The following is a 24,726-nucleotide window of genomic DNA, read 5'->3' on the forward strand; positions in this document are numbered from 1 at the left end:
TCTGTATGAATTGCCCAGCATCTTCATTGTCTTCAAGTAATTATCATTTTAAATAGGATAATCCAGAGCATTAATTATTGGACACATTCAGTTTAAGTAGCGCAATATACTTATATTTCTTATATTGTTTTCCAATTGAGCATTTGTAACAAGGTAGAAATCCTAAAACAAAACACATTAAATATATTTTAGTGGCTGGAGAAGATGGCAAGCCAAATGCTTATCATAGACGGCAATGTAACAAATGTTATGTTTGTGTCTCGTAGCCAATGTCCCCAATTATTAAACTATGCTGATCAAGAACAGGAGCTGTAATATGGATATTTCCAGCACCAAATCTTCAACAGAATTTTCCTTTCTTGCAGCTGTTCAGTATTACACTATTAGCATCAGGAGTTTTTGGGTACATACAGTACTGTGTGCATTTCAACAAAAGCTCGCTAAGTTGCTACAAAGCCAGTAGAACCACTTTTTCCCACTACGATAGAAATCATTTACAGAAAATGCATCTCTTTCCTCCAATCTTCTGTTTTTTTTTCTTATTTTCATGATATACTGTTACCAAATATAAAATATGTGTAAATATTGAAAAGATTTAGAAGAAAGGGTTTAATTTTCCTTGAATTATTATATTTTTAGATTTATTAAGGGTCAAATTTTGAAGTACAAAAAACTTCGGAATTCGACCATCAAATTAAAAAGCTTCGAAGTTTTTTCAGCAAATTTGGCAATCTTGCAGTCGAATAAAACTATTGATTAAATCCTTTGAATCGAAAGATTCGAAGGATTTCAGCGATCGATCGAACGAACGATTTTTATTGGAAGTGTCAAGACTTGACATGGTTGTAGAAGGTCCCCATAGGCTAACATAGCACTTTGGCAGGTTTAACTTGGCGAAATATTGAAGTCAAAGTTTTTTTTAAAGAGACAGTACTCGATTATCGAATTGTCGAATATTCAAACGATTTTTACTTCGAATCGAAGTCAAAGTAAATTCGAAGTCGTAGTATCCTATTCGATGGTCGAAGTATCCAAAAAACGACTTCCAATTTCGAATTTTTTTACTTTGAAAATTCCCTCGAATTCACTTCGACCCTTAGTAAATCTGGCCCTTTGTCTTTCCAGGTAAATGATTTAGTACCATGTTAAACAGTTGAAAAAGTAGGATAGAAGCTTTGATATGAGGCATAACACAAGTGGTGTAAAGGTGATAATTTTATTGGCTAAGATGATAATCACAGCAAGCCAATAAAGGTATAAACGTTACCCCACTTCTGTTATCCTTCATATCAAAAGTTCCACAATATATATTTTTAGTCTTGGGAGTTTTAGGATATGCTTTCTGACAATAACATTGTTTGGCTGCTTAGCAGCAGAGGGCTGTGGGAGGCAGTAGCGTCACTAGAGGGGGACGGGCCCTGGTGCGTGACGCGCAGCCGGGCCCCGCCCCCGCCATACGGCCGCATTTGTTAGTGGCGCGTGAGCTGCCGGGGGGCCCTGAGGGGGTGCGGGCCCTGGCCCGCTTGCACCCCCTGCTCCCCCGGTAGTTCCGCCACTGGTGGGAGGGTCTATTATTGCAAGTAAAGCTTTGTAGCTGGGTAGCGGCTTTGTCGTTGGAGCAGGTCAAGTCTCTATACACTAGAAGAGCCAAATTTCCAATTTTTACGTTTTTTGTCGCCTCTCAGTTACCAGACACTCACTGGCACTTGAGGCAAGGTTCTTCCCTTGTGACAGGAGTGGCTTTAAGCAAACAATGATACAGGTTGCAGGCCCAGGCCAGATAAAAATCCACGTGATTGAATCATGGGCATCTCTTTTAGAAGCACAAACTAGAAGACAGAGGTGTGCTTTTATGGGGTGCACCAAATCCAGCACATGATTTAGCCAAATCATTAAGGGAGTTCTTTATTAAAGTCCAAATTTATCTCAATATTTTCTGCTACAAACTCCGATCAAATTCGCTCGGGTTTTTTACGCTGATTTATTAGTACATTTTCCCGAAAATATATTTTGCGGGGGAAAAAATCAGAATTTCATGCTTTTTTTTTTTTTCATCCGATTTTCACGAATTTCAAGTTTTTAAGCCAGAACTTATCATATTTTTACCCTCCAGCAAATCAACCACTGCTTCTATGCCTGTTTCTGTCAGCACTCCTGCAAGTAGTCTACACTGTATTTACCATATAGGCACTCGAGGTCCTGTGTCTAGGGTGGCAGTTTTTGGGGGGTGGTGGCCGATGGGGGGTACCTCATGTGGGGCGCAGGGAGAGTGATGTCTCAAAGGGATGCATTACACTGTGACATCACTTCTGCCAACACCACTGCACGTGCATCGATAGGCAGCACCTGATCAAACCACATCACTGAGTCTACATTGCATATACCTTGACTTTGATTCATCACTAATATTTCTCTTTCTTTATAGCAAACATTCAGTCTATGTAATAAATCATTTTCCAAGTTAATGCAAACCTACTGAGGAGTTGCTTGACTCTGCAGTCCCCCAGTAGAGTGATTCAGAGGCCACAAAATCTTTCTGCCTCCTCATTATACTGGAGGTACTGGAGAAAAGATAACCATTTGTTGGGATGATGCTCCCTCTCTGTATCATAAATGTTCCCCTAGTAAGTCTCAAAATCTAAAAAAAAAAAAAAGTTACAATCCAGAAAGAGCTAAGGCTGGGTCCCTATCATTGTATCATCCTGTATCCAACAGCTGACATGTAACTAATGAGGAAAATGTTTAAAAATCCCTACTTAATTTACATATAGGAAGAAGCGTAACATATTTATTTGCAAACTAAATAAGCTAAGTGACATATTTGTTCAATAAAAGAAGAGAAGTCAGATATCTGTATCCCTCCAGCTGTGTTTGAACTACAAGTCTCAGAACTGCAAAAGCATATTGGTTGCCCTTCAGTTGTAGTTGTTGTACGAGCCCCAACACCCCCAGAAGCTGCTAAATCTGGGAGCCATAGATCAACAAGTGCTACAGAGGTGCAGATTGGCCATCCCTGTTTAACAGAAAATGATACAGCTGGTAGCTTGGTGAATAAACCCCCAGTGTGCCAGCTGAATATGAACACCCAATGCATCTCATACTTATTTTTATCTATTTCTGATTAAAAGAAATCATGCTTATTTCAATCTATACTGCTGCCTTAGTTGCAGAATATGCATATTATTATTATTACAAGCTGGGAAGGATAAATAACATAAGGCAAGGGAACAGGTCAGAGTTGGCACAGCGATACATTTGGATGTGTCAGTGTTTCTAGCTACAAATTCTGTGTTTCTCTTTTTACGCTTTTCCATTTTAATCTAAAATATAGAAGGTGAAATAAGGTAAGATCAGCAACTTGTAGCCTTCCACGTATTGATATTGCAGCAGGTTGCCCTGTACCTGGCAAGCACCCAGGCACATACATTGTTAATAAATTATACACATCCCCTCATAATGCAATTTTAAGATAGAAACATAGAAACTGAGATTAAAGACTCCCTTTACTATATTAGAGTGTCACGATAAAGACACCCATGGCTACAAAATTAAATATCCAGGTGAGTGTCTGAAAGTTTTTTATGAAACTCCTCTCTATACTCTCTACTATTCAATTGCCTGAAATGTTTTTCAGCATATGTTAGACATGCTGCTCCATATTATGGAAAAATCCCTTATTCAGAAAACCCCAAATTATTAAAAATAATATATGTTCAAACCAGGAAAAATATTATGTGGAATCTGTTTGTCCCAAATATCTTCTAATGTATTCTACATAGCCCGTCCTATTTTCCAACAATATACTGTTTAGAAAAACAATTCTTCATCCTTGCCTGATTCCATGTTCCTCTAAATGCCTGTTTATACATTTTAAAGGTTTTAAAGGTACATCATTAGATTTTTAGGCAAGATATTTCAAATACAGATTCAGTAGTTGTATATGTACAAGCACCTTGATTCTATTCTTTAGTAGAAACCAAGGTAAAGCCAATGTCATTTGTACATTACTTTAAATTAGGGGGAATATACAATTGCAGGAAAATATAAAGTCTAGGAACCCAGTCACAGTTGCAGTGGCCACAAACTCTTGGGCACAAGGGGTTAAAATACAACCTCATTCTCAAACTGAAAAACTTGCACTTCTTCAAATATGCTATATATGCAGTAGTTATAATGTATTCCCAAAGAAAACGTAATTATTAAAGCCAACCCTTCTACTGAATGAATTAATGTGAGTCGAGAAGAAGGGCAATATTAGTTAAAGCAAACTAGTTTGTGGCTGCCCACAATTGCTCCTAATAATGTCATTTTAACCATGTGTCCTTTCCAAGTTGCTCTAATGTACTGCCTTTTAATGACCATAAGATACAGAAACCAGATTATGAGCAAGGACAGGAAAGAAGGTTTATCCTTGTGTTTATGGAGAGGTCAGAAGGTTGGACTTGGGGACAATATAAGAATGCGAATGCCAATTCTAAGCAACTTTCCCATTTACATTTATTACACACTATTTGTAAACATATAACCAATATCAAAAGCAGCATGTGTCCTGGTGATTCTGACTATTGAAACAATGTAGCAGTAGCCAGCTGTTTAACAGACCTGCAACGAATCATGCGTTATTCTACACTGTTTCAAGAGACAGGACCAGCAGTGCAGAAAGAGATACAAATATACTCCTTTTGATTGCAGTTTTATGCCTAAATAACATGTTTATATATTGTTCACTTTAAAGTTGCTTCACAATTACATGTTAATTTTGGGGTTTATATCCTCCTTAAAGGTGTTTTTTGGTAGCTTGACTGAACTTAGGCAGCCTTAAAGGGTCCTGCAGTTGAGACAGCTGAGAAGCAGCAAGATAAAGATACCTGGATAAGTTATAGAATGTTTAAAGGGGAACTGAAAAGGAAAATTTAATATAAGCTTCCTCATACTAATATAAAAATACAATCAATTAAATATTCGGCATTGTTTCTGAAATAATCAAGTTTATCTTCACTATCCCTCTCTCAGCATCTGTTTCTCTTCATTCTCTCTTCATGCAGCAGTGGGGTGTCCAATAAATCTTATAGGGGCTCCTTTTGCCTAGAAGATGTATTAGAGCTTATTCTATTAAAATCACTAGGCACCATGTCTCTCTACATGCAGGATTTGTGCAAAAGGCAGTTAGATTTTGTTTGTACTAAAATCCGTTATTTGAGTGAGCTCTAATTCGTCTGCTAGGATAGGGAGCCCCCCTATAAGAATGAAGAGAAACAGATGCTGAGAGAGGAATAGTGAAGAAAGTGATGAACTTGATTATTTCAAAAACAATGCAGAATATTGAATTGATTGTATTTAGAAAGTTTCTTACATCAGTATGATGAAGCTTATACAAAATTTTCATTTTCACAATAGTTCCCCTTTAACAGCACAGACCTGGGGAAGAAGCATCAGTTGCATGCAGTAAAGCTGAGCTGCACAGCACTTACACATGTTGCTGATTTGAAGGCTAAAAGATTAAACTTACCTTTGCAGCTGGCAGCCCAAGATACCAAGAGAATGGCACAAAGTAGCCAGGAAGGAGGCTGCCATTTGAAGCTGTGCAGCTGCTGGCAACTCTGGGGTGTTCCTTGGGTGGCAGCATATTGCAGAGCAGGCAGCTTGTTGCACCGAGTCAGCATAACTTGGTAGTAAAGCTATCCCTGTGCTGTAAGGAGGCTGGGCAGCAAGACAGAAGAGTTCCTTGTTACAGTGCTTGCTTTGAGGAGTCCCTGCAATCTTCCCACCTGCCTGCTGTTCTCACTGCTGCTCCTCTGACTGCTCCGCACTTTTATAGTCCAACCACAGATGCAGATGCAGGTGGAGGAGCCTAGTCGCACAGTCAGTCTGCGTCATTAGCAACTTCTCTCCCACGTTACTGCCTTCATCATATTGTGTGCATCAGTGCCAGACCCAGCCATAGGCTTCCCTCTAATTACTCGTTTGCACACAGTGCACCTAACTACACTTCACTCTGAAACAATGCTTTTTGTCTTAATCAGGCCCTTTCCCATAAAATATGGGGGTTCTGAGTGTATTTTTCTCATCAAACAAGGCCTGTAGGGATTCAATCGTTAGCATTAGCAATCGAGAAATTACAATTCTGTTATTTAGCCGCAGGATTTAGTTAGTATCTAAACTTTTTAATGCTTTTCCTTGTAACCTTTAGGGTAAGGCCACACGAGGAGATTCGGGGAGATTTTGTCGCCTGGCGACTAATCGCCTCGTCTTTTGAGCGACTATCTCCCCGAACTGCCTCAGCGTTTTTCCCCATAGGCTAGAATGAAAAGTCACCTGCGCTAATGCACACGCGACGATGAGTTTTCTATAGTCGCCAGAAGTTGCCTAGAGGGGGGGCCCCCTCCGTATCCCGGAATCAGCCCAGATTTCCTCTGGAGTCAGTGGCGCACAAGCTTCCGGGGGCCCAATCTCACCCCCTACTCCCCCGGTATTTACGCCATTGAGTGCAGGAGATCAAAAACCCAGGACATTTCAGTAAGAAACCTCGTGACTGCGGGCTGAGCTGTGAAAATTGGGACTGTCCTGCAGAAAACGGGACATATGGAAGGTATGGGAAGAGAGGACCCAGTCAGGCGCGGATTTCTGTCGAGGGCGCCCCGGAGGCCAGCGTCCTCTGGCGCCCCCTCCCTCCTGCAAGATTGTGCAAGACTGCGCACATGCGCATATTTTCTTAGTGGAGCACTAAGCGTTTAGCGTGCTTAGTGTTCCAGGTATGAGGCACATATACCTGCGGCTGGGCGGTATGCCGCCCCTTAATTTTTGCCGCCCTAGGCCTGGGCCTTTGCGGCCTCACCGCAAACCCGGGCCTGGACCCAATTTTAATTTAATCCTTCAAGTCACAGCTTCCAAACACATATCACATATTCCATACATACCACTATTGTTAAAAAAGGATTTGTCCAAAATTATTAAAATAATTTGACTGGCCTGATTCTAAAGTCCTGCCAAATGGCCGATTTTAGGATGGTCTGACAGCATTGTCTACTTATCGTTCAACTGATGAAGCCAAACTGATTGTAGAATACATGTTATTGTTCAATCCCTATCATCCTAATAGTCTAGTGGACAGGTTTGAAAATTTCGGCTGTGAAAAGGCTTTTAATGGATGAGACAAACAGATACTCGTCATTCAATAAATGTTGTTCATTGCATTTGGCTTTTCTTGATGAGTGGGGAGTAAAAATGAATATTCACAACCATAATGATATACTGATGATATATATGTATATTATATAATGAATACCACCAACTGTTGGCAGTGAATTTTAGATAATAATATCATACAAACAAACAGAAGCCAAATCAAACGATTTATAGTTTAATGGTTTATTTTTATACCTATTAATCACGTGCTGAGCCTTTAGCAGCCTTTCAAAGCACTCTGTGGCCATAACAAAATACATAAAACACAGAACAGAAATGCCTAGAGTCTCCACAAGTTAATTGGCACAGTTAACAAGAGAAGAAAGCTTAAAAATGCAAGGGAAACAGCCCCTTAACAATCTGAAATATTTTATTCTATGAAGCCTAAAAATATGTCGACAGGAAAACTGCCTAGCTTATGTTCAACAAACTATAGAATAATAAATCATATTAGAAATTTGAATCTTGAAAATGTCCTTTTAATTGACTTAATACAATTCTGTCCCGCTGACAGTTGGGCTTTTGAATTGACTTGCTGGTTCTGAAATCAGTGTTGTAAATCACCGACACATAGTCCCTCAACGTAACATTTTTAATAGGTACAATATAACCTTCTCCTTCTGGTCTCAGGCTCAGATTTAGTAAGCGGTATGCAACACAAAATGGAAATGGCACGATAGTTTGTTACATGCTTTTTGAATCAAAATACAGTTCCCCTTTAAGCTAAAAAATCATAGTTTACAAACGTAGTCTGTAAAGTCAGCTCTGTACATCTGGCGTTTGCTACCTTGTTTCTGTAGTCAGAACCAGCAGTGCCGAAAATATAGACAGTATTTGCTGCTTTCAAGGGCAATTACATAACCACTAAAAAATGTGAATGAATGTATATTCTTTCATTATACAAGCTTTTTGGGGGGCAGCAGTCATCTTTAACTCCTTGCGTGCCAACAACAGCCCAATAACATCTACCTTTCCAGATTTAAGATTGCACTATGGGAAAAAAGTGCTACCTTGCAACTCGCTTTTCACCGGGTACTTTTAACTTGACCATTTCAGCAGCGGGAAACAGTTAAAGAGGGCCTATCAATTTAAACAAATGCCTTATATAGTCTATATAACAAATTATTTCACTGATCTTGTCTATATCTCAAGTGGATTATAAAAAATAAATTTTCTCCCAGCATCATCCCTACTTTTCACCCTGCTAACAAACTAGCTTCCTTTGTGCTCGGATCCCACGTTGCACCCTCCCCTGAGTCTTCCCCAGTCAGAGGAGTTATGAGAAGTAATGAGGAAGGCTCAGGGAGGAGGGTGCAAAGCAGAGCAGAGTACGAAGGAAGGGTATAAATGAAGGGACGCTGCTGCAAGACACGTATAGCTGTTGCCAGGACTGGTGGTGTTTCTGTTCTTTAGACAATAAATAGCTTTTAATGTGGTATATGCCAATATGCATCTCCAAGAGCTGAGCTCCTCTGTACCATTTCAACTGAGCAATGTCCTCACTGCATGGAGATTGCATAATCTCCCAGTGTAAACATGGGTCTCCTCCTGATGCTACCACAGTCTAAAACATACTGGTGGATTAATTGGCTGCTAATGCAATTGCTTATTGTTCATGTGCGTGCCAGAGGTAGGGTAATTACAAGGCAAGAGCCATTGGGGCAGGATGTCGTGTGACTCACGTGTGTCTATTTATTGTCCTTTATTAATATATCTCTGACATGTTACGCAGCCCTTTACAGAGATCGTATCACTCTCATCAGTTCCTGCCCCAGTGCAGCTTACAATCCAATATTGCTATCACGTGGTGATAAATAATTACATTAGGAGACCCCGCCTGTGTGTTTTGGGGTGTTGATGGAAACTCACACAGACACAGAGAGAACATATAACCCCTTTAATGCAGCAGTGCTTACCACTGACCCACCATGTCCGGTGCTTGGCATTGAATACCGTGCCACCATAATAGGGCTTCCCGGACAAGCCAAGTGGAGGGAGGGAAGCTTTGACCAGGTTAGACAGGCCATAGTTAGGAAGGGGGTCAGGATTGGTGGTTGGAGAATAGAAAGGGATTACCAGGCAGGATGAATCCAGTTGGAACAGGTTTGGCAACCATCCCTCTTGAGCAGCACGGTGAAGCAGCATCCCGCCCTGTTGATTGGTAATTCTTGTGGTGTGGTTAGTCTTTAGGTATTCAGCAAGGGGAGCTGTAGGCAGAGGAATGCTTACCAGTATGGGGTAATGGGGATCTAGTCCCCTATCTGTGGTGTGTTGATGCCTCTTCGGGTAAAAGCCCCAGGAGGTAAAGTTGAGTGAGGCCATTTGCTACTACTTGCCCATCCAAGGGCAACGCCCTGGTGGCCAGCATGGCAGTGGTTTGGTCACTCAGTGGAGCAGCCATTTACGCAAGCATTCCCTTGGGTTACTGTTATGTTACAGTTACGTGTGGTTATTTACATTTATTAATGTTTAATAAAACTGCAGCCTTTAAATTCCATCCTGGGTTCCAAGTGTCTTTATTGGGTTTGATCGGTTATAAAGAGGGGAAGGTCAAGTGGAATGAAGGTAAGACGGTGCTGGGTCATAATTATTCATCTGCACTTCTGTGTATTGCATTTTCAGTTATTACCAGAAACCAAGCATGCAGTGTTACGTATTTCAAAGGAATCCAATAAATCAATGGGCTATATGGTTCTTGCAAAGATTCTAGGGGCTCAGTGCAGATTATTGTAGAGAAACAGATAATGCCAGACTGGTTTATATCCAGCTCACTTACACACCTGACAACAAGGGCCCAAGTTGAGTTTTCCCCACGTCTCTATATTCTATCTCCTCATGTACATGTTTATTATTCCCTTCAATTTATCTTTTTATGAACTTTTCTAAACACCCCCTTTTGCCCCCCCCCAATAAAACCCAATAGTCTTTCCTTTTGGTAATATATGCTTATATCATTAGCGCAAATGATTTATCTAATGAAATAATCACATCTAATTGAGGGATTTGAAAGTGTAGTGACATCCCACCTGTGCTGTGCACACATCGCTGTCTGAACCTCTCACAATCCACCAGCAATCAGTATAGGAGCTGTCAGCAACCGCTGCCGTTTCCTTGGTAAAAAATCTCTCTACTAGTTCTAGAGATCGAGTTTCTCAGCTTACGGTTTTGTTTTATCCCAAAGCACATGCAGCGAAAATGTTATTTTATCCACTCTAACCACAGTGCCAAGCTTTGTAATCATAATTAGTGCTTTTCTCAGCTTGACAGGCTTGCTTGGGAAAGCTAAATAAATGTATTTCTGGAGTACTTACAACTAATAACTTTGCTTTTAGCTAAAGGGATGTGCACACAAGCTCCCCGATCTCCTCTCCCTTTATTTGAAGCCTGTACTACAATGTAATAGAAGGGTAAAAAACACAGCAGTTCTGAGCCACCTGCCCCAATCTGGGACAATAAGGGAGATATGGTATTTAGGGAAAAAATGTTGAGACCATGCTATTCAAATGTCAGAAAGCAAAAACATACAGTCTGTGTATGATATATAGTGATATATAGTCTGTATATATATATATATATATATATATATATATATATATATATATATATATATATATATATAGTGAATAAATTACCCCTTATTGAAAATAAAAGTATATTATAAGTCACGAGGAGTTCCATGGTCCAGATCATGGAACTCCGAGATTACTTCTAACTTCTAATATCCACATATATTTCAAAAAGGGGTACTTTATTTATTATAATACACAAGTTTTAGTCATGTGCCAAAAATGACATCACTAAGCTCCATTTATAACTGATGACATCACTAAGAGCCGTTTATATTGTGAATAAAGTACCCCCTCTTGTAAAATATAAGGATATTATAAGTTACTGAGGAGTTTCATGACCATATATGTTTTTATACAGGTCATGGAACTCCAAGGTAACTTGTAATATCCTCATATTTTGCAACTGGGGGTACTTTATTTATTATAATACACACATTTCAGTGAGTCATGTGACAGAAATGACATCACAAATCACCATTTATAACTGATGACATCAGAACTCACCGTTTATAAGAATATAATTTACAAGATATTCATGGCTTTTGTGTATTATAAGGATATAATTTTGTGTGTGTATATATATATATATATATATATATATATATATATATATAATATTCAATATTGATAAAAGTATGCTGACAGATTTTCTTCCAAAGTATCTGGTTACACTATCTAAAATGATATCTGGAAGCAGCAACAGGACAAGACAATCCATAATGATACTGGGGGTTTTATGAGTGAGCAGTTGCAGCCAAGTCTGGCATCACCATGTGCAAGTAGTGAAGCATTGGCTGAAGTAGTGTAAAAGTTGCTACCATTAGTTCCTGAAGGTAGCAGAGGAAATACGTTATCTGGAGAGATAAATCCCACTTCTCCATCTGGATGTTTAACAGACAAGTCTGAGTTTGGCAGATGCCAGGAGAATGCTATCAGCCTGAATGGATAATGTCTTAATGCTTCCTACTTTGTGGCATCAGTTTGAGGAAGGCCTTTTCCCGTTTTATCACAATAATACCCCATGAACAAAGCAAGCAAAGAACTAGAATGGCAATGTTAAGTCTGGCTGAATAAAAGCAAATTTCTGCAACAGTGTTCCAACATCTAGTGGAAAGGCATTCCAAAATAGTACAGACTGTTATGAGGATCGACTTCATGTCAGTATCCATGTTTGGAGAGCAGAGTCCTGCGCGGGTCCATTTTTTGGAACCTGTACCCGACCCGTACCCGCAACCTGCAATCCGCAACCCGGACCTGCAACCCGTATTCTTACCCACTTGGACCCGCTACCCGACCCGCAAGTTCTTTATCCGCAACCCGGACCCGCTGACCATCAAGAATCAGAAAGTGCTGTCATTGTAAACTGGAAGTGACATTATCGGAAGTAGCTGTGATCAGAAAAAAAGGAGTAAAACAGAAAGTGCTGTCTTTGTAAACCGGAAGTGACATCATTGGAAGTAGATGTGATCAAAAAAAAGGAGTTAAAATTGATACTGAGAAGACCCATGGGCCGACCTACAGAACCGCCGACCCGCGTCTAGACTCGCACCCGGATCTTCTACCCGTAAACCGTAGGGTACGCAGGTTTTTGCAGGTAACCCGCGGGTACCCACCGGTACCTGACCTGCTGCAGGACTCTATTTGGAGGTATAGGATTCCTTTAGCCTTACCATGTATATTCTAGGCTGGCATGGCACCCCGCGTCCTCTGCTATACACTTTTTCTTCATGATGGAGCATGGCAATTCTACCTAATGCCCATTAGTAAATGAGCTCTGCAAACTTTTTAGTTATAATGATTGTTAGAGTTTCCATAACTCCTTGTAGGATATGCCATATTTTGCTACTCAAGTAGAGAATGGGAGTTAGTAAGTATAGCATATGCCTGAAGAAGAAGTGAGCCCTGTAAGAACCTGGATCTTTACTGGGAAAATTATGTCAACTGTTCATTTATAGCAAAGAATTGATTCAGCATTAGCAGTGATAATAAAAATGCCTGTAGACTCCATTGTATTGTGCACTGAACCCTGCTTACTAGGTTTGCTGAGAATTTGTACCATAATATTATCTAGCCAGGGCTCAGTTGTACCTGCACCCTAATATGTGTATTAGTTGAGAACCATATTAGTTTCCATAAAAATGGAAAAATGAAAAAACGGACTTAGGCATCAGGTTAGTGTGTTAAGGGAAGTGACAGATATAATTTACTGGCCCATAGGGGGGTGGTGACAAAAGAGGTGGTCTGTGATGTCATAGGGATGGGCCAATGGCAAATGATGGTGGAGCCATGATGTTATAAGCGGCTCAAACAATACAGTTCAATATATTCTTTAAAATGATAGGATTGTTTTGCCTTTGTAGCTAGAGATGGCTGACTTAAACAAACATAAGGAATTAGGAGACACGTGTCAGCCAGGGGTAGATGCCATCATTCCGGTAGACTGGTTTCTCTATAACTGGGACTTATCAATATAGTGTACAAAACATTCTGATCTTATGGGAAATAAATAGGCTCCATCCACTTACATAACATCTTTTCATCTTCACATGTCACAGACTATAACGGAATAAGTGGAGGCCAAATACATAGGAGGTGCCCATTAGTTAACTAATTAGGTTACTGTTCAATAAATATCATCCATAAAATGTTTCTTCATATACAAATTGCCAGAATAAGTTGCAGCAATTGATGACCCACAAGAATGGATTATCCCTGTAGCACAGCTGTGTTAGCAATCTATGTACAGTATTAATGCATATCAGATTGCAAATTAATGTTATTTAGGTAAAAGACTAAACCAAGATGGCCACCCATGGGATGACCCTTCCAAAAGTACTTTAACTGGAAATATAATTTTAATAAGGATGTGCTACAGAAAATTAATTTCATCATATCATTACAAAGAAAAGAACAGACACTTAATCTTTAATTATGAGTGTTGTGTTTCTGACAACTATATGAATATGCAGTCTCTATTTTCTGTAAGTCATTTAGCAGTTGATGGCTGATATGTTCACCCATGCATGGAAATATACAGTATGTATTTTATGGCAGATTTTATTTAGGTTTGTGATTAATTTCACTGCTTTTGTCTTTTATTTTTTAGGGTGTATTATGAATATGACTCAAAGTAGAATTGAGTGGAATGGAGCTTAAAACTTAATTCCCATGAAGTATTTGCCACTTGTAGCTGGCTAGAAATAGATGTAAGTCAACATTCTCAATTCTTATTCTGACCACTGGGACATGATGCCTTAATTTCAATGTTAAGTGTACACTAAGCATGTTTTTCCCCTTACTCAGACTCGCAGACCCTACTTTATACAAGTTAGTATACAAAGTCTATAGTAAAGTTTGCCCACTGTACATTTACATTGGTCTCACTTACATGTGCCTGTGCCATGACATGGAATACTCAACCTCCAAGTGAAGTGTCTAACTACTGTAGGTCCCTGTGACTCTAGTTTGGGACACTACTCCATACGGAACACCTGGAGCTTTGGGTTCTCTAACAGGCTGCCCTCAAAATACTCATGATCTTAATCTGAACTATCCTTAACTATGTATTCCTTTTCTTTTAGAACCTCAATACAAGACAGGTTCTTGTAATCACAACACTGCTTTTGTACTCATTTCTAAGTGTTATCCCCTGTCTTGCCCTCTGCTGGGTTTGAACCATCTCCCTTGTACATTACAGCCTTTCCCCCTTACTGCTACCCTACACAGGCAAGCCAGAGGTATAGGCCTTCCTTGAAGTTCAGTTTCTATCCCTAGTTCTGTCAATCACTCTGCTCTGCATTAATTGACAGGTACAGGTAAATTTCTAGAGACCTCCCAGCAGAGATCACACACACACACAAACTCATACATATATATATGTGTGTGTGTGTGTGTGTATATGTATATATATATATATATATATATATATATATATATATATATATATATATATATATATATATATATATTATATATATATATATATATATATATACACACCCTCATCTGGCACTATTCATAGCTACTTCTAGGATCACTTACCTGCTGGTTACTCTGCCGGGCAATCAACCCCTGAACCCTATTTCTGAATCTGAGCACCTTGTTTTCCACTTGACCATGTACCTTGGCTGACTTTAGACTGCAGTCTTTATTTATCTCTTCAGTTCTGGCCTTGGATTTATCTCTGCTGACCCAGAAAGCCTACTGATTTTTCTGCATAACTTGCGTGTATCAGTGCCTTTATTCTGCTTTGTTTTGTTCGCCCTCCTTTTGTTTAATTCAACTGTTTTTGTGTGCAAAGCATCCTTCATATTTGTTTCCGAGTCTACTCCCACCTCAGTCCCTACTACAAACTTTATAGAGGATTTGGCCCCTGAGACTCTGTTGTGGTTATTGGCCAGTGTGCGTGACAGGACAATTAGACACAGTAACATATAATAGGCAGAGCAGAAGGAAACAGGCACATGGACAGGCACCCAGAACCAGGAAGCAGAGGGATCAGAATACAGTCAAGCAATGTGGCCACATGCAAAAGATCCATAACAAAACCCAAAGGAGCTGAATTAGATGGGAACCCAGCAATCAAGATTTCCAGATAAACAGTATATGGCTTGGTTTCTGCAACTACACACGCAACAAACACAGCTTTTATTAATATATACAGTATATATATATATCTGATTATCCATTCAAGGAACATTTTCATATATTCCTCATTTCTTCTTGATCTTTTTCTTGATCTGTTGGGTAAATTTGTTGCTTTATTACAAGACTATCTGAGGTTAAATTTATAAAGATTAATAGGGTTTATTTACGGGATAGTTTCCAAACAATGAGCAAATTCGCAGGTAGCCAGGAAAGCTAATCACTGGTCGCTATGGGTTACTGCCCTGGTGCAAATTTGCACCAGTGTTGATTAATGAGCCTGACTGTTGTTTAAATCTACTGTTGGGTGAAACATCATTATCATCTGACTTCACCAGGATTCTCTTTGAAGCAGTACAGTACAGTTATCCAGAAAGCTCAGAATTACAGAATGGCCGTCTCCCATAGATTCCATTATAATCAAAATTATAATCAAATAATCCAAATGAATCTTTAAAGGAGACAAAACCTGCCTATTTGTTTATTTGATGTTTACATGATTTTTTTGTAGACAAAAGGTGTGAAGATCCAAATTTTCCAGTAAACCGCAGGTCCCGATCAAGTCTTGGCAATAAATCCCCACACCTCTTCCATAATGTGACATGTAACAATGGCTATATTATTGAATTTCAATTACCTGCCATTATATGTTTGACTGTACAACCGTGTCATCAATACTTGCATTGGGTGCAGTTAATAGACCTGTACCATAGAGTTTGTGTATTAAAATTGTGTGCAGTTAATAGACCTGTACCATAGAGTTTGTGTATTAAAATTGTGTATTAAAGCAACTGTTGCTCCACTTCCAATTACTAATACAGGGTCGGACTGGGGGGCCCAGGGGTGCTGTCTCAGGACCCCCTATCCCTGCCGCCAAGCCCCCTCCTGGCTGCTGTCTCAGGGCCCTCAGCCGCAACCCCACCCCATTTCCCCGACACATGTTTTTGCCATGACCAACCTGGAGATGGTGGATGGATTCAGGAATAGGATTTGGGCAGGGAGCGGGTCTGGCCCAGTCTGACCCTGAACTCATAGCAATGAACTGGAAGGTAGCATTAAGTGTTTTCCTTTTGCTTGGTGTAATACATAGTAAGTTAGGTTGAAAAAACACACGTCCATCAAGTTCAACCTTTTGACTCTATTTTAACCTGCCTAACTGCTAGTTGATCCAGAGGAAGGCAAAAAAACCCCAATTTGAAGCCTCTCCAATTTGCCTCAAGGGAAAAAAAATTATTCAAAATGGCAAACGGACTAGTCCCTGGATCAATTTGTACTATGAGCTATCATCCATAACCCTGCATTCCCTCACTTGCTAAAAAGCCATCCAACCCCTTCTTAAAGCTATCTAATGTATCAGCCTGTACAACTGATTCAGGGAGAGAATTCCACATCTTCACAGCTCTCACTGTAAAAAACCCTTCTGAGACTAGAAATGGAGCAACTCTTGTGCCTGTTATTACATTACACATGCAATAATCATCAGCATGGCTACATATGGTGTCATCGTGAGAATCACTTATCTGATATATATGGGGGATCCCTAAGACTTATGTATGTTACTATAAAAGCAATTCAGTGGAGGGTCCTAATACTGAATAAGAACATTGTATATTTAGAAGCAGTTTAGCCTCATGACACCTCAATTATAGCAAGGATTAGTATATTCCTTACAACTTTTCATGGGTAGAAAGGCAGTCTTTAAACCACAGTTAATTTGGTGAGATTTCATTAAACACCATATTATGCTTTGTCCATATAAACTGGATTCATTGTCAGACAGTTTTAGAAGTATTAGTGCTGCTTAAAGATATGACTAAACCTGGATCTTCTATAAAGACTTCAATCTGCTTATACCCAATTTTGTGCAAATATAATTGTACTGAATTTCACACACATCCAACCTGCAAGCAACAAATCCATCTCCTTCGAACAAACGCTTTATTTAATAATAATGTAATATGCCTAATTTTAACCGATTGCAAAAATGTATTCAAATCTAATTACAAGGATAATGCTGAAACTAGTAATATGCTGCAGAGTTTAAATGGCCTAGGGTGGCAGGACTTTAGGTGGGGCGGCATGCTACCCAACCACACCCACATTGGTTCAAAAACACAGGGGATGCGGTAGATATACTAGGGCCCAACGATCGGATCCTAGCGATGGCTAACGGATGGTTGGATCGCGGGACCGCATCAATGAACAGATGCGGCCGTGATCCGACGGGATTTATAGTCACATCCGATCGACATCTGGCCGACTTTCGGCCAGATATCGATCAGGGAAGCCCATTGGAGGGCCCCATACACGGCAGCTTTTATCGGCCTGTGTATGGCCACCTTTAGTCTTGAGGATAAAATAAATAGGTACAAAGTGGAAATGCTTGAGGTTTAGGCTGTAAATAAACACCTCACATTTTCCTCTCATTAGTATTGCAGGGCCTTCTTGTGCCTTTTGGATAATCAAGGTCTCATGTGATTAATTACCAGCCACAAATGGCACTGCTAACGAAACAAGCTGAACAGGCGCTACATACCCATTTCTATCTCCAATAAATATGTCATGCAGGCATAAAAAATATGAAATAATTGCTTGTCCAGAAACACGGTTTCGTCGCTGACCAGTAATTAGCACAGACAAGTCACTAACATTTTTAAGCATGAGTTCCATGGCTGCCTGGTACAGTGTCTCCACTTTGTTAGTTTGTCCTTGATTTGAAGTCTGGTCAGCATTGAAATGTAATTGGGATTTAACAAGATTTTACTCGTAAGGGCGGTAAGTGGGGATGGTCGTGCTCCTTCCCACCCACAAGAAGAAGAGCTGCTGGAAAGGAGGGTATTCTTTTCAGCTACTGTACGGGTAAAATCTTAATCTTAAATCCCAATTACAGTTTAATGCTGAGCAGACTTTAAAGCTAAGACAAACAAACAAACAAACAAACTGGATGCCCCTATTATCTTTCCCATTCCTGGCATCAAGGATTTCCCTTTGGACCCATTGTTTTCCCTAAATGATCCCTGACATCTATACTATGAAAAATATAATTCCACTTAATGGTGGTTAACTGTACTAGCTCTTCAGGTCTCTGCATAGTTAATGAATGGTCTGGAACCAGTGATATTAAGTCCCCCAAGAATAAGTTGGCTGTAGACATATGTCCTGAAAGAAAGGTAAAATACTGATCCAACAAAAAAAATGTAAATGCTGAAATTACTATTACTTATACCCAGCTACCACCCCCTGCAAATTAACTATAAAATACATTCTACAGACAATCCTGCAATAATCAAAGTGATATTGGTATTTAGCTGTTTAATGGAATGAAGAGTTCTCTCTAACATATCTGCAAATTGCATTAAAAGGCCTATCTCGTATTCTGATTTTATCAAAAAGTCATATTTAAAAGAAATAATTGCTCATCTTTCAATGTTATTCTGAAAAGAAGAAGGTGTGATGACGACTAAGAGAAATCTTGTGCAACATTCAGCAGTACAACCAGAAAGAAGTAGATGACACAGTTACATGAGTCGTGGTACATGTTAGTTATCGGAATGGTCGTGATTATTCTGGCCTTGGGAAAGACATTCCCCATAAACCAATACCCCAGTAACTTATTTTCTCAGTTATTTAATAAGGGAATTGACTGAGACGTAGTCTCTCTAAAATAAACATTCAGTAACTGTAACCGCAGACAAGCCATACTTTTTATAGGCAGAGTCGTAGAACTCGCAACAGAATTTAGCTAGGGTCAGTAGGCAAAATCCTGACAGTCGCTGTAATGACCGCCTCAATTGCTTTTAACCAGAAGGGAAGAATGTGTCTACTAATAATTTCTTTTTTAGTTTTTATATAAAAAAAATCTAAAAGGGGAGCTGATGAATTTAGACAGTAAAGTAAAAACATTCAGTAGAGCCCTATTTTTAAAGGCATACAAGCGAGGGTTCTCACGGTCTATTCTGATGGCCCTTAAAGAAGAACTAAAGCTTAAATTAAAAGTAAACTAGAAATGTTGCACATTATGTTTTGGGCATCTGTACCAGCCCAAGGCAACCACAGCCCTTTAGCAGTAAAGATCTGTGTCTCCAAAGATGCCCCAGTAGCTCCCAATGTTATTTACTGCTGATTCACTGCACATGCTCTGTGCTGCTGTCACTTACTGAGCTTAGGGACCCACTCACAATATACAGTACACATAGAATAGAAATGTCATAATATAAGCCTGATTAGTAATTAATACAGATAATTACTGCATGGCAGCACAGAAACCAGTGCAATTAACATCAGAATTTAATAATCAGCCCTGTAGCATCAGCTTATATTAAAGACAAACCTCATTTTCTGCTTGATAACTAGTGACGACCCCTAAGCTTAGCTTCTCAACAGCTGCTCAGAGCCCACTGAGCATGTGAGTGTCACAGACACTTTCCAAGATGGTGACCCCCTGTGACAAGTTTGAAGTCCTGGATCATTGCTGCTATTGACAAGATGAAACTTTAGGCTCGTGCAATAAGTTCAGTACATGAAATATGGCATTTTTAGACATATTGATTTTTAGGGTTTAGTTCTCCTTTAAGTAGTTGCTCCTGCACATGCTGCCAGGAGAAAAGTACCAGATTACCAGTGCAGTGTCGGAATGGGATGCCAGGGGCCCACCAGAAAACATTAGATTGTGGGCCCACTTTCCAAACCATTATTGCTCCTCTCCTCACGCAACCTCTTTATTCTCCTAGGGGGTTATGTAATAAAAGGCACTAAGTTTGCCCAGGAGCAGTAACCCATAGCAACCAATCAGCAGTTAGGATTTACTGGTCACCTGTTTAAAAGCAAACATCTTATTGGTTGCTATGGGTTACTGCTCCTGGGAAAATTTACTACTTTTTATTACATTTGGGGGTATGCCTTTTATATTTACTTAGTCTATTATTCCATTAAAAAGCATTTTTTCCCATAAAGAAGTAAGGAATGACCTTGAAATTGGCCACATAGTTAGAAGAAGAAGAAAAAGGGACCACTGACACCTGGGCCCACCGGGCTTCCAGGTGTCAGTGGTGTCAACTTCCAGGGCTAGGGCTTGAGCATGCTCAGTTTGCACCTCTTCATGCCCCTCCCTTCTCTGCTGTAATCTGAGTCCAAATGCGAAAAATCTGATTTTTTTTTTACTATAAAATCCTAATTTTTAGTGGAAGAAAACTCAAATTTTTTAATGTTGTTATTATTATACTCTGTGGATGGAAAAAGTCAGAATCCAAAAATCCGGCATCTCAGACCTTCCGAGGTTGTACAGTATATAAGTCAATGGGAGAAGTCCCTATCCTATTTGGAAATTTCTGTGGTCTGTGCTGGAATTAGCCTGAAAATCTGACTATTTCTGACATTTCAGGCAAAAAATCTGAACATTTCGGGTTTTGTGGGAAAAAGTCTGAAATATCGTACAATTCAGGAAAAAACTCAGAAAAAACGTACGATTCGGATTTTAGCTCGATTTTATTAATAATAAATAAGGTCCAATCGTGTGCAAATAAATTTTTACTTTCATTGTGTGGTTTTATAATTTCATAAAATCATACTATTTTTGTCGTTGGATATCATATTCACTTAGAAATAACATTGTTTTAGAAACTGCTGGCAAAAGGCCAATCGGCTGGTGTAGTTCCTAATGTTATCAAGCACCCCTACTAATTAGTTTAATTGCTGTTTGTGCAACAAAACGACATCATCTAAAAACTCAATTATCTTCGACAACATCATATGAAAGAGTGGAGCAAATGTTGCAATGAGCTATACATAGTGTACAGTATTTGCCTCAATTTTCTATGAAACATAACAACTAAAAGTTAAATGAAATCTTTTTTTTTTTCATTTTTAAAGAAATAATTGGATTACCTCAATGTGCCCCCTACCAGTAATTCCCTTTTTATCTTCATCAGTCAAACAAGACAGTATTGTTACCAGTTTTCTTGTAAAATTGGCTACATATCATTTCAAATGAATGGCAATTTTGTTTTTGCTATGTGTCACGCCACATAATATGATGTCTGCTTGTACTGCTCATTCCTGTTAGAATATTAACTTTGGGCTTGTTGGTACTGCAGTTATGAGATCCGTTATCTGGAAACCTGTTATCTAGAAAGCTCACAGAATTTCCATGTAATGCCTTTACTGTTTCCAACTCCAGCTGCAGGGACAAAGATCATGGAGCCAGATTTAAACAGATAAACTGAGATTCTAGTTGGAGGATTATTTTGCTGCAGCCACTGATTCTGGAGAGTTGAAGAAAATTTGTATTAAACAATACAAAAACTATAAAATCCACATTAGATTACAAGACAACACAGGACCCAGTGCAATCTGCCTATTTTGATTATTAATCAGTCTTGTTGTATCGGCTTCTGGCAGATATTATTTGGCTTGTGATGTTTTGATAATTTATTTCCCTAAGCAGCAGCCCAGACCACACTGAGCATGTGCACAGTCTTAGTCTTGCAATGATGTTTAACAAAGTTACAAGATGGTGACCCCCTGTGGCCAACTTTGAAAGCATATATCCAGTAGCGATCCTAGAGGGGGACGGGCCCTGGTGCATGACACGCAGCCGGGCCCCGCCCCCTCTGTATGGCCGCATTTGCCCGCATTTGTCAGTGGCGCACAGACTGCCGGGGGGCCCTGAGGGGGTGCGGGCCCTGGCCCGCTCGCACCCCCTGCTCCCCCGGTAGTTCCGCCACTGCATAAATTATTGTCTGATTAGGCTTGTGATGCAGTAAGTTCATGTTTATGTATACAAAATACAGCATTTCTAGCCTTATTCTATTTTAGATGATACTTCCCCTTTAAAGCTGCCACACTAGTCACTGGCCCTTGAGTCCCTATACTGTAAATATAGACTTCAATGATGCTGTCTAGGTTTTTGTACTACTGCCAAATCTTAATAGAGAAGAAAAGTAATTTACACTTGGGAGTGCCAAAAGTTAGTCACCCCAAAGTGGTTATATTTACTTACCTGACACCCCGGGCTGGTGCTCCTATCTGCAGAAAACTGCCCCAGCCTGGGGTTCTGCCAGGAAGAAGATTGCTCTGTGGTGCTCATTAGAGTAACCCGGGCCGGTGCAGTTTTCTGCTGATAGGAGCACCAGCCCGGGGGGTCAGGTAAGTAAATATAATCACTTGGGGGTGCCTAACCCAAGTAAAAAACTTTCCTTCTCATTTAAAAAAAGCAAATAATTTGGTGAATCTCTTCTACTTTTCTGTGAAAGTATTTAATCAGGTTGAAATTCTCTGTCTTCAAAACAGCAAATGCAAATTAGAGGCAAATAATATTCCATAAGGAATTCGTTATAGGAACTAAAAAAACATAGTTATAGGAAAAAAGGGGGAGCAGGGGAGAGCCCCTTTAAAAGAATTTTCGCAGGGGGTCCGGACAGCTTTTGTTATGCCCCTGCATATAACTAGGGTTGTTTTAACCTTTTTTTTGTGGGGAACTGTTATGGTTGTACTATTATTATTATTTATATACCACCTTCATTTTTGACAGTGCTATATGGATGTTTCCCTAAAGTATGAGGCTGGTACCTCCATAAAAGCTGTAAACAGTGGCTCAGCCTATTGGACAGTTTTAAGCTTTGGGATGTCTATTTGCCCTTACAGATACTTCTGTAAGCCTTTCCTGAAGGTCAGTAAGGATAAGACCCTGGGTGAATACTTAGGGGATTATTAATCAAAGTCTGAATTTATCTCAATATTTTCTGATACAAAGTCCGATCAAATCCGCTCAGGTTTTTTATGCTTATTTATTATTACATTTTCCCGAAAATTTGCTTTGTGGGGAAAAAAAATGATTTTCACGATTTTTCCAGATTTTTCACCCGAAAACTTCAGAGTATTGCACGAAACCCAGCACACATCAAAAAAATCATTGGGACTTCTCCCATTGACTTATATGCAACCTCGACAGGTCTGAGATGCCGTATTTTCGTTTCCATCCTCGGGGTTTAATAAATTCAGAAAATGTTTTAATTTTTTTAAAGTCTGATTTAAAAAAAATTCGTGATTTTTGCATTCTGAGTTTAGTAAATAACCCACTTACTACCAACCATAGCTTGTCTTTGAAATATGGCCAAAAATAATAATGCTTTTATATGGAGTATGGACCAAATATTGGACCTCAAAGGAGGTTTAAAAGAAAAAAGTGCATTAAAATGCTAATTAGGCTGAAAGTAAAACTTAAAGAAAAAAAATAAAGGAATTTTAAAAAGACACAAAATTGCTTTAATAACTGTTTTAAAACAAACAGTGCTGCGCTGCATTCAGGTTCATAATGATTGAATGTCCAGGGAATTCCCGCTACCGTCTTATAGAAAACAAAACTAGAAATCTAGAGAATGGACAGTATTATCTGTTGCACTTTTCAGACCTAAACTAGTAGGAGCCAAGTACAATACACACTAACAAAGCTGCCACAAAGCAAATTAGATATTTGAAACTTCATTAAATCACATGTTGCACCTGTTTGTGCAATAGGGAACAATCAGTCGCCTCTCAGCCCGGCTCTGTTCTTGTGCCTTCAGTAGACTATACAGGGACACATTTACAGTTAATGAGATCTCCATGGAATACTTATGGGATGATGTGGATGTGTTATTGGAAAAAACAACAGTAAACAATATTGTTAATTTGTATTCCCAGTATACACAGATTATGAAGTATGCCAGCTAGATAACACAAATGACTGGTCTGGGGGATTTGCAGTGAGATATTCCACGTATTTAGAGTGCAGGTCCATCGATCGGCAACACAATACCCGATTCTAACACTTATATTATGCTTGTCAAAACGACTTCCCAAATATGTCTAGCTAACAGCAGAAACCCGTGTGCAGGGTTCAAAAGTTTTCATTTTTCTTCTCAATAAAGTACAGAACAAACGCCCACACACTCACTGACTCATATTCCTCCACTCTCCCCTCTATAATCAGCAGGGATTAGGTTAAGATGTTGTAGATTCAAGATATTGCAATACCCCAAGCCTGTGGAGGGTACAGCAAGTGGCCAGAAATACGTGCAGTTTTTTTATTGTATACAATTGCACAGAACAGCCTTTACTTGTATATGTTAAATTGTTGTTGGTTATACTGTAGATTACATCTGTAGATGTGTGGACCAGCCTGAAAACCAAGGGATTTGTGGATCAGGTGGGTTTGGGTCAAAATATTCCGTTCATGACCTTAGCTGGATGAGGCACGGTTTAAGAACGGGTTGGGTGGATGCCCAGATGGGGAAAATTTCCAACCTGCACATCACTACTCTGTAGTATGGGATATCCTTGTGTCTTGTAA

General features: G+C 39.5%; 1 protein-coding gene across 1 annotated transcript in view; it reads right to left on the reverse strand.

Annotated features, from left to right (window-relative positions):
• nmu.S (neuromedin U S homeolog) overlaps positions 1 to 5,815 on the reverse strand; it is a 36,555-nt gene extending 30,740 nt beyond the window's left edge. The window contains exon 1 of the mRNA XM_018242695.2: positions 5,510 to 5,815. Within this exon, the coding sequence (XP_018098184.1) occupies positions 5,510 to 5,663 (154 nt within the window). The 5' untranslated portion in view covers positions 5,664 to 5,815. The remainder of the gene's footprint in view (positions 1 to 5,509) is intronic.
• Between the last annotated feature and the right edge of the window lie 18,911 nt (positions 5,816 to 24,726).

This window comes from Xenopus laevis, chromosome 1S (assembly GCF_017654675.1).
Source record: "Xenopus laevis strain J_2021 chromosome 1S, Xenopus_laevis_v10.1, whole genome shotgun sequence".
Lineage (NCBI taxonomy): Eukaryota > Metazoa > Chordata > Amphibia > Anura > Pipidae > Xenopus > Xenopus laevis.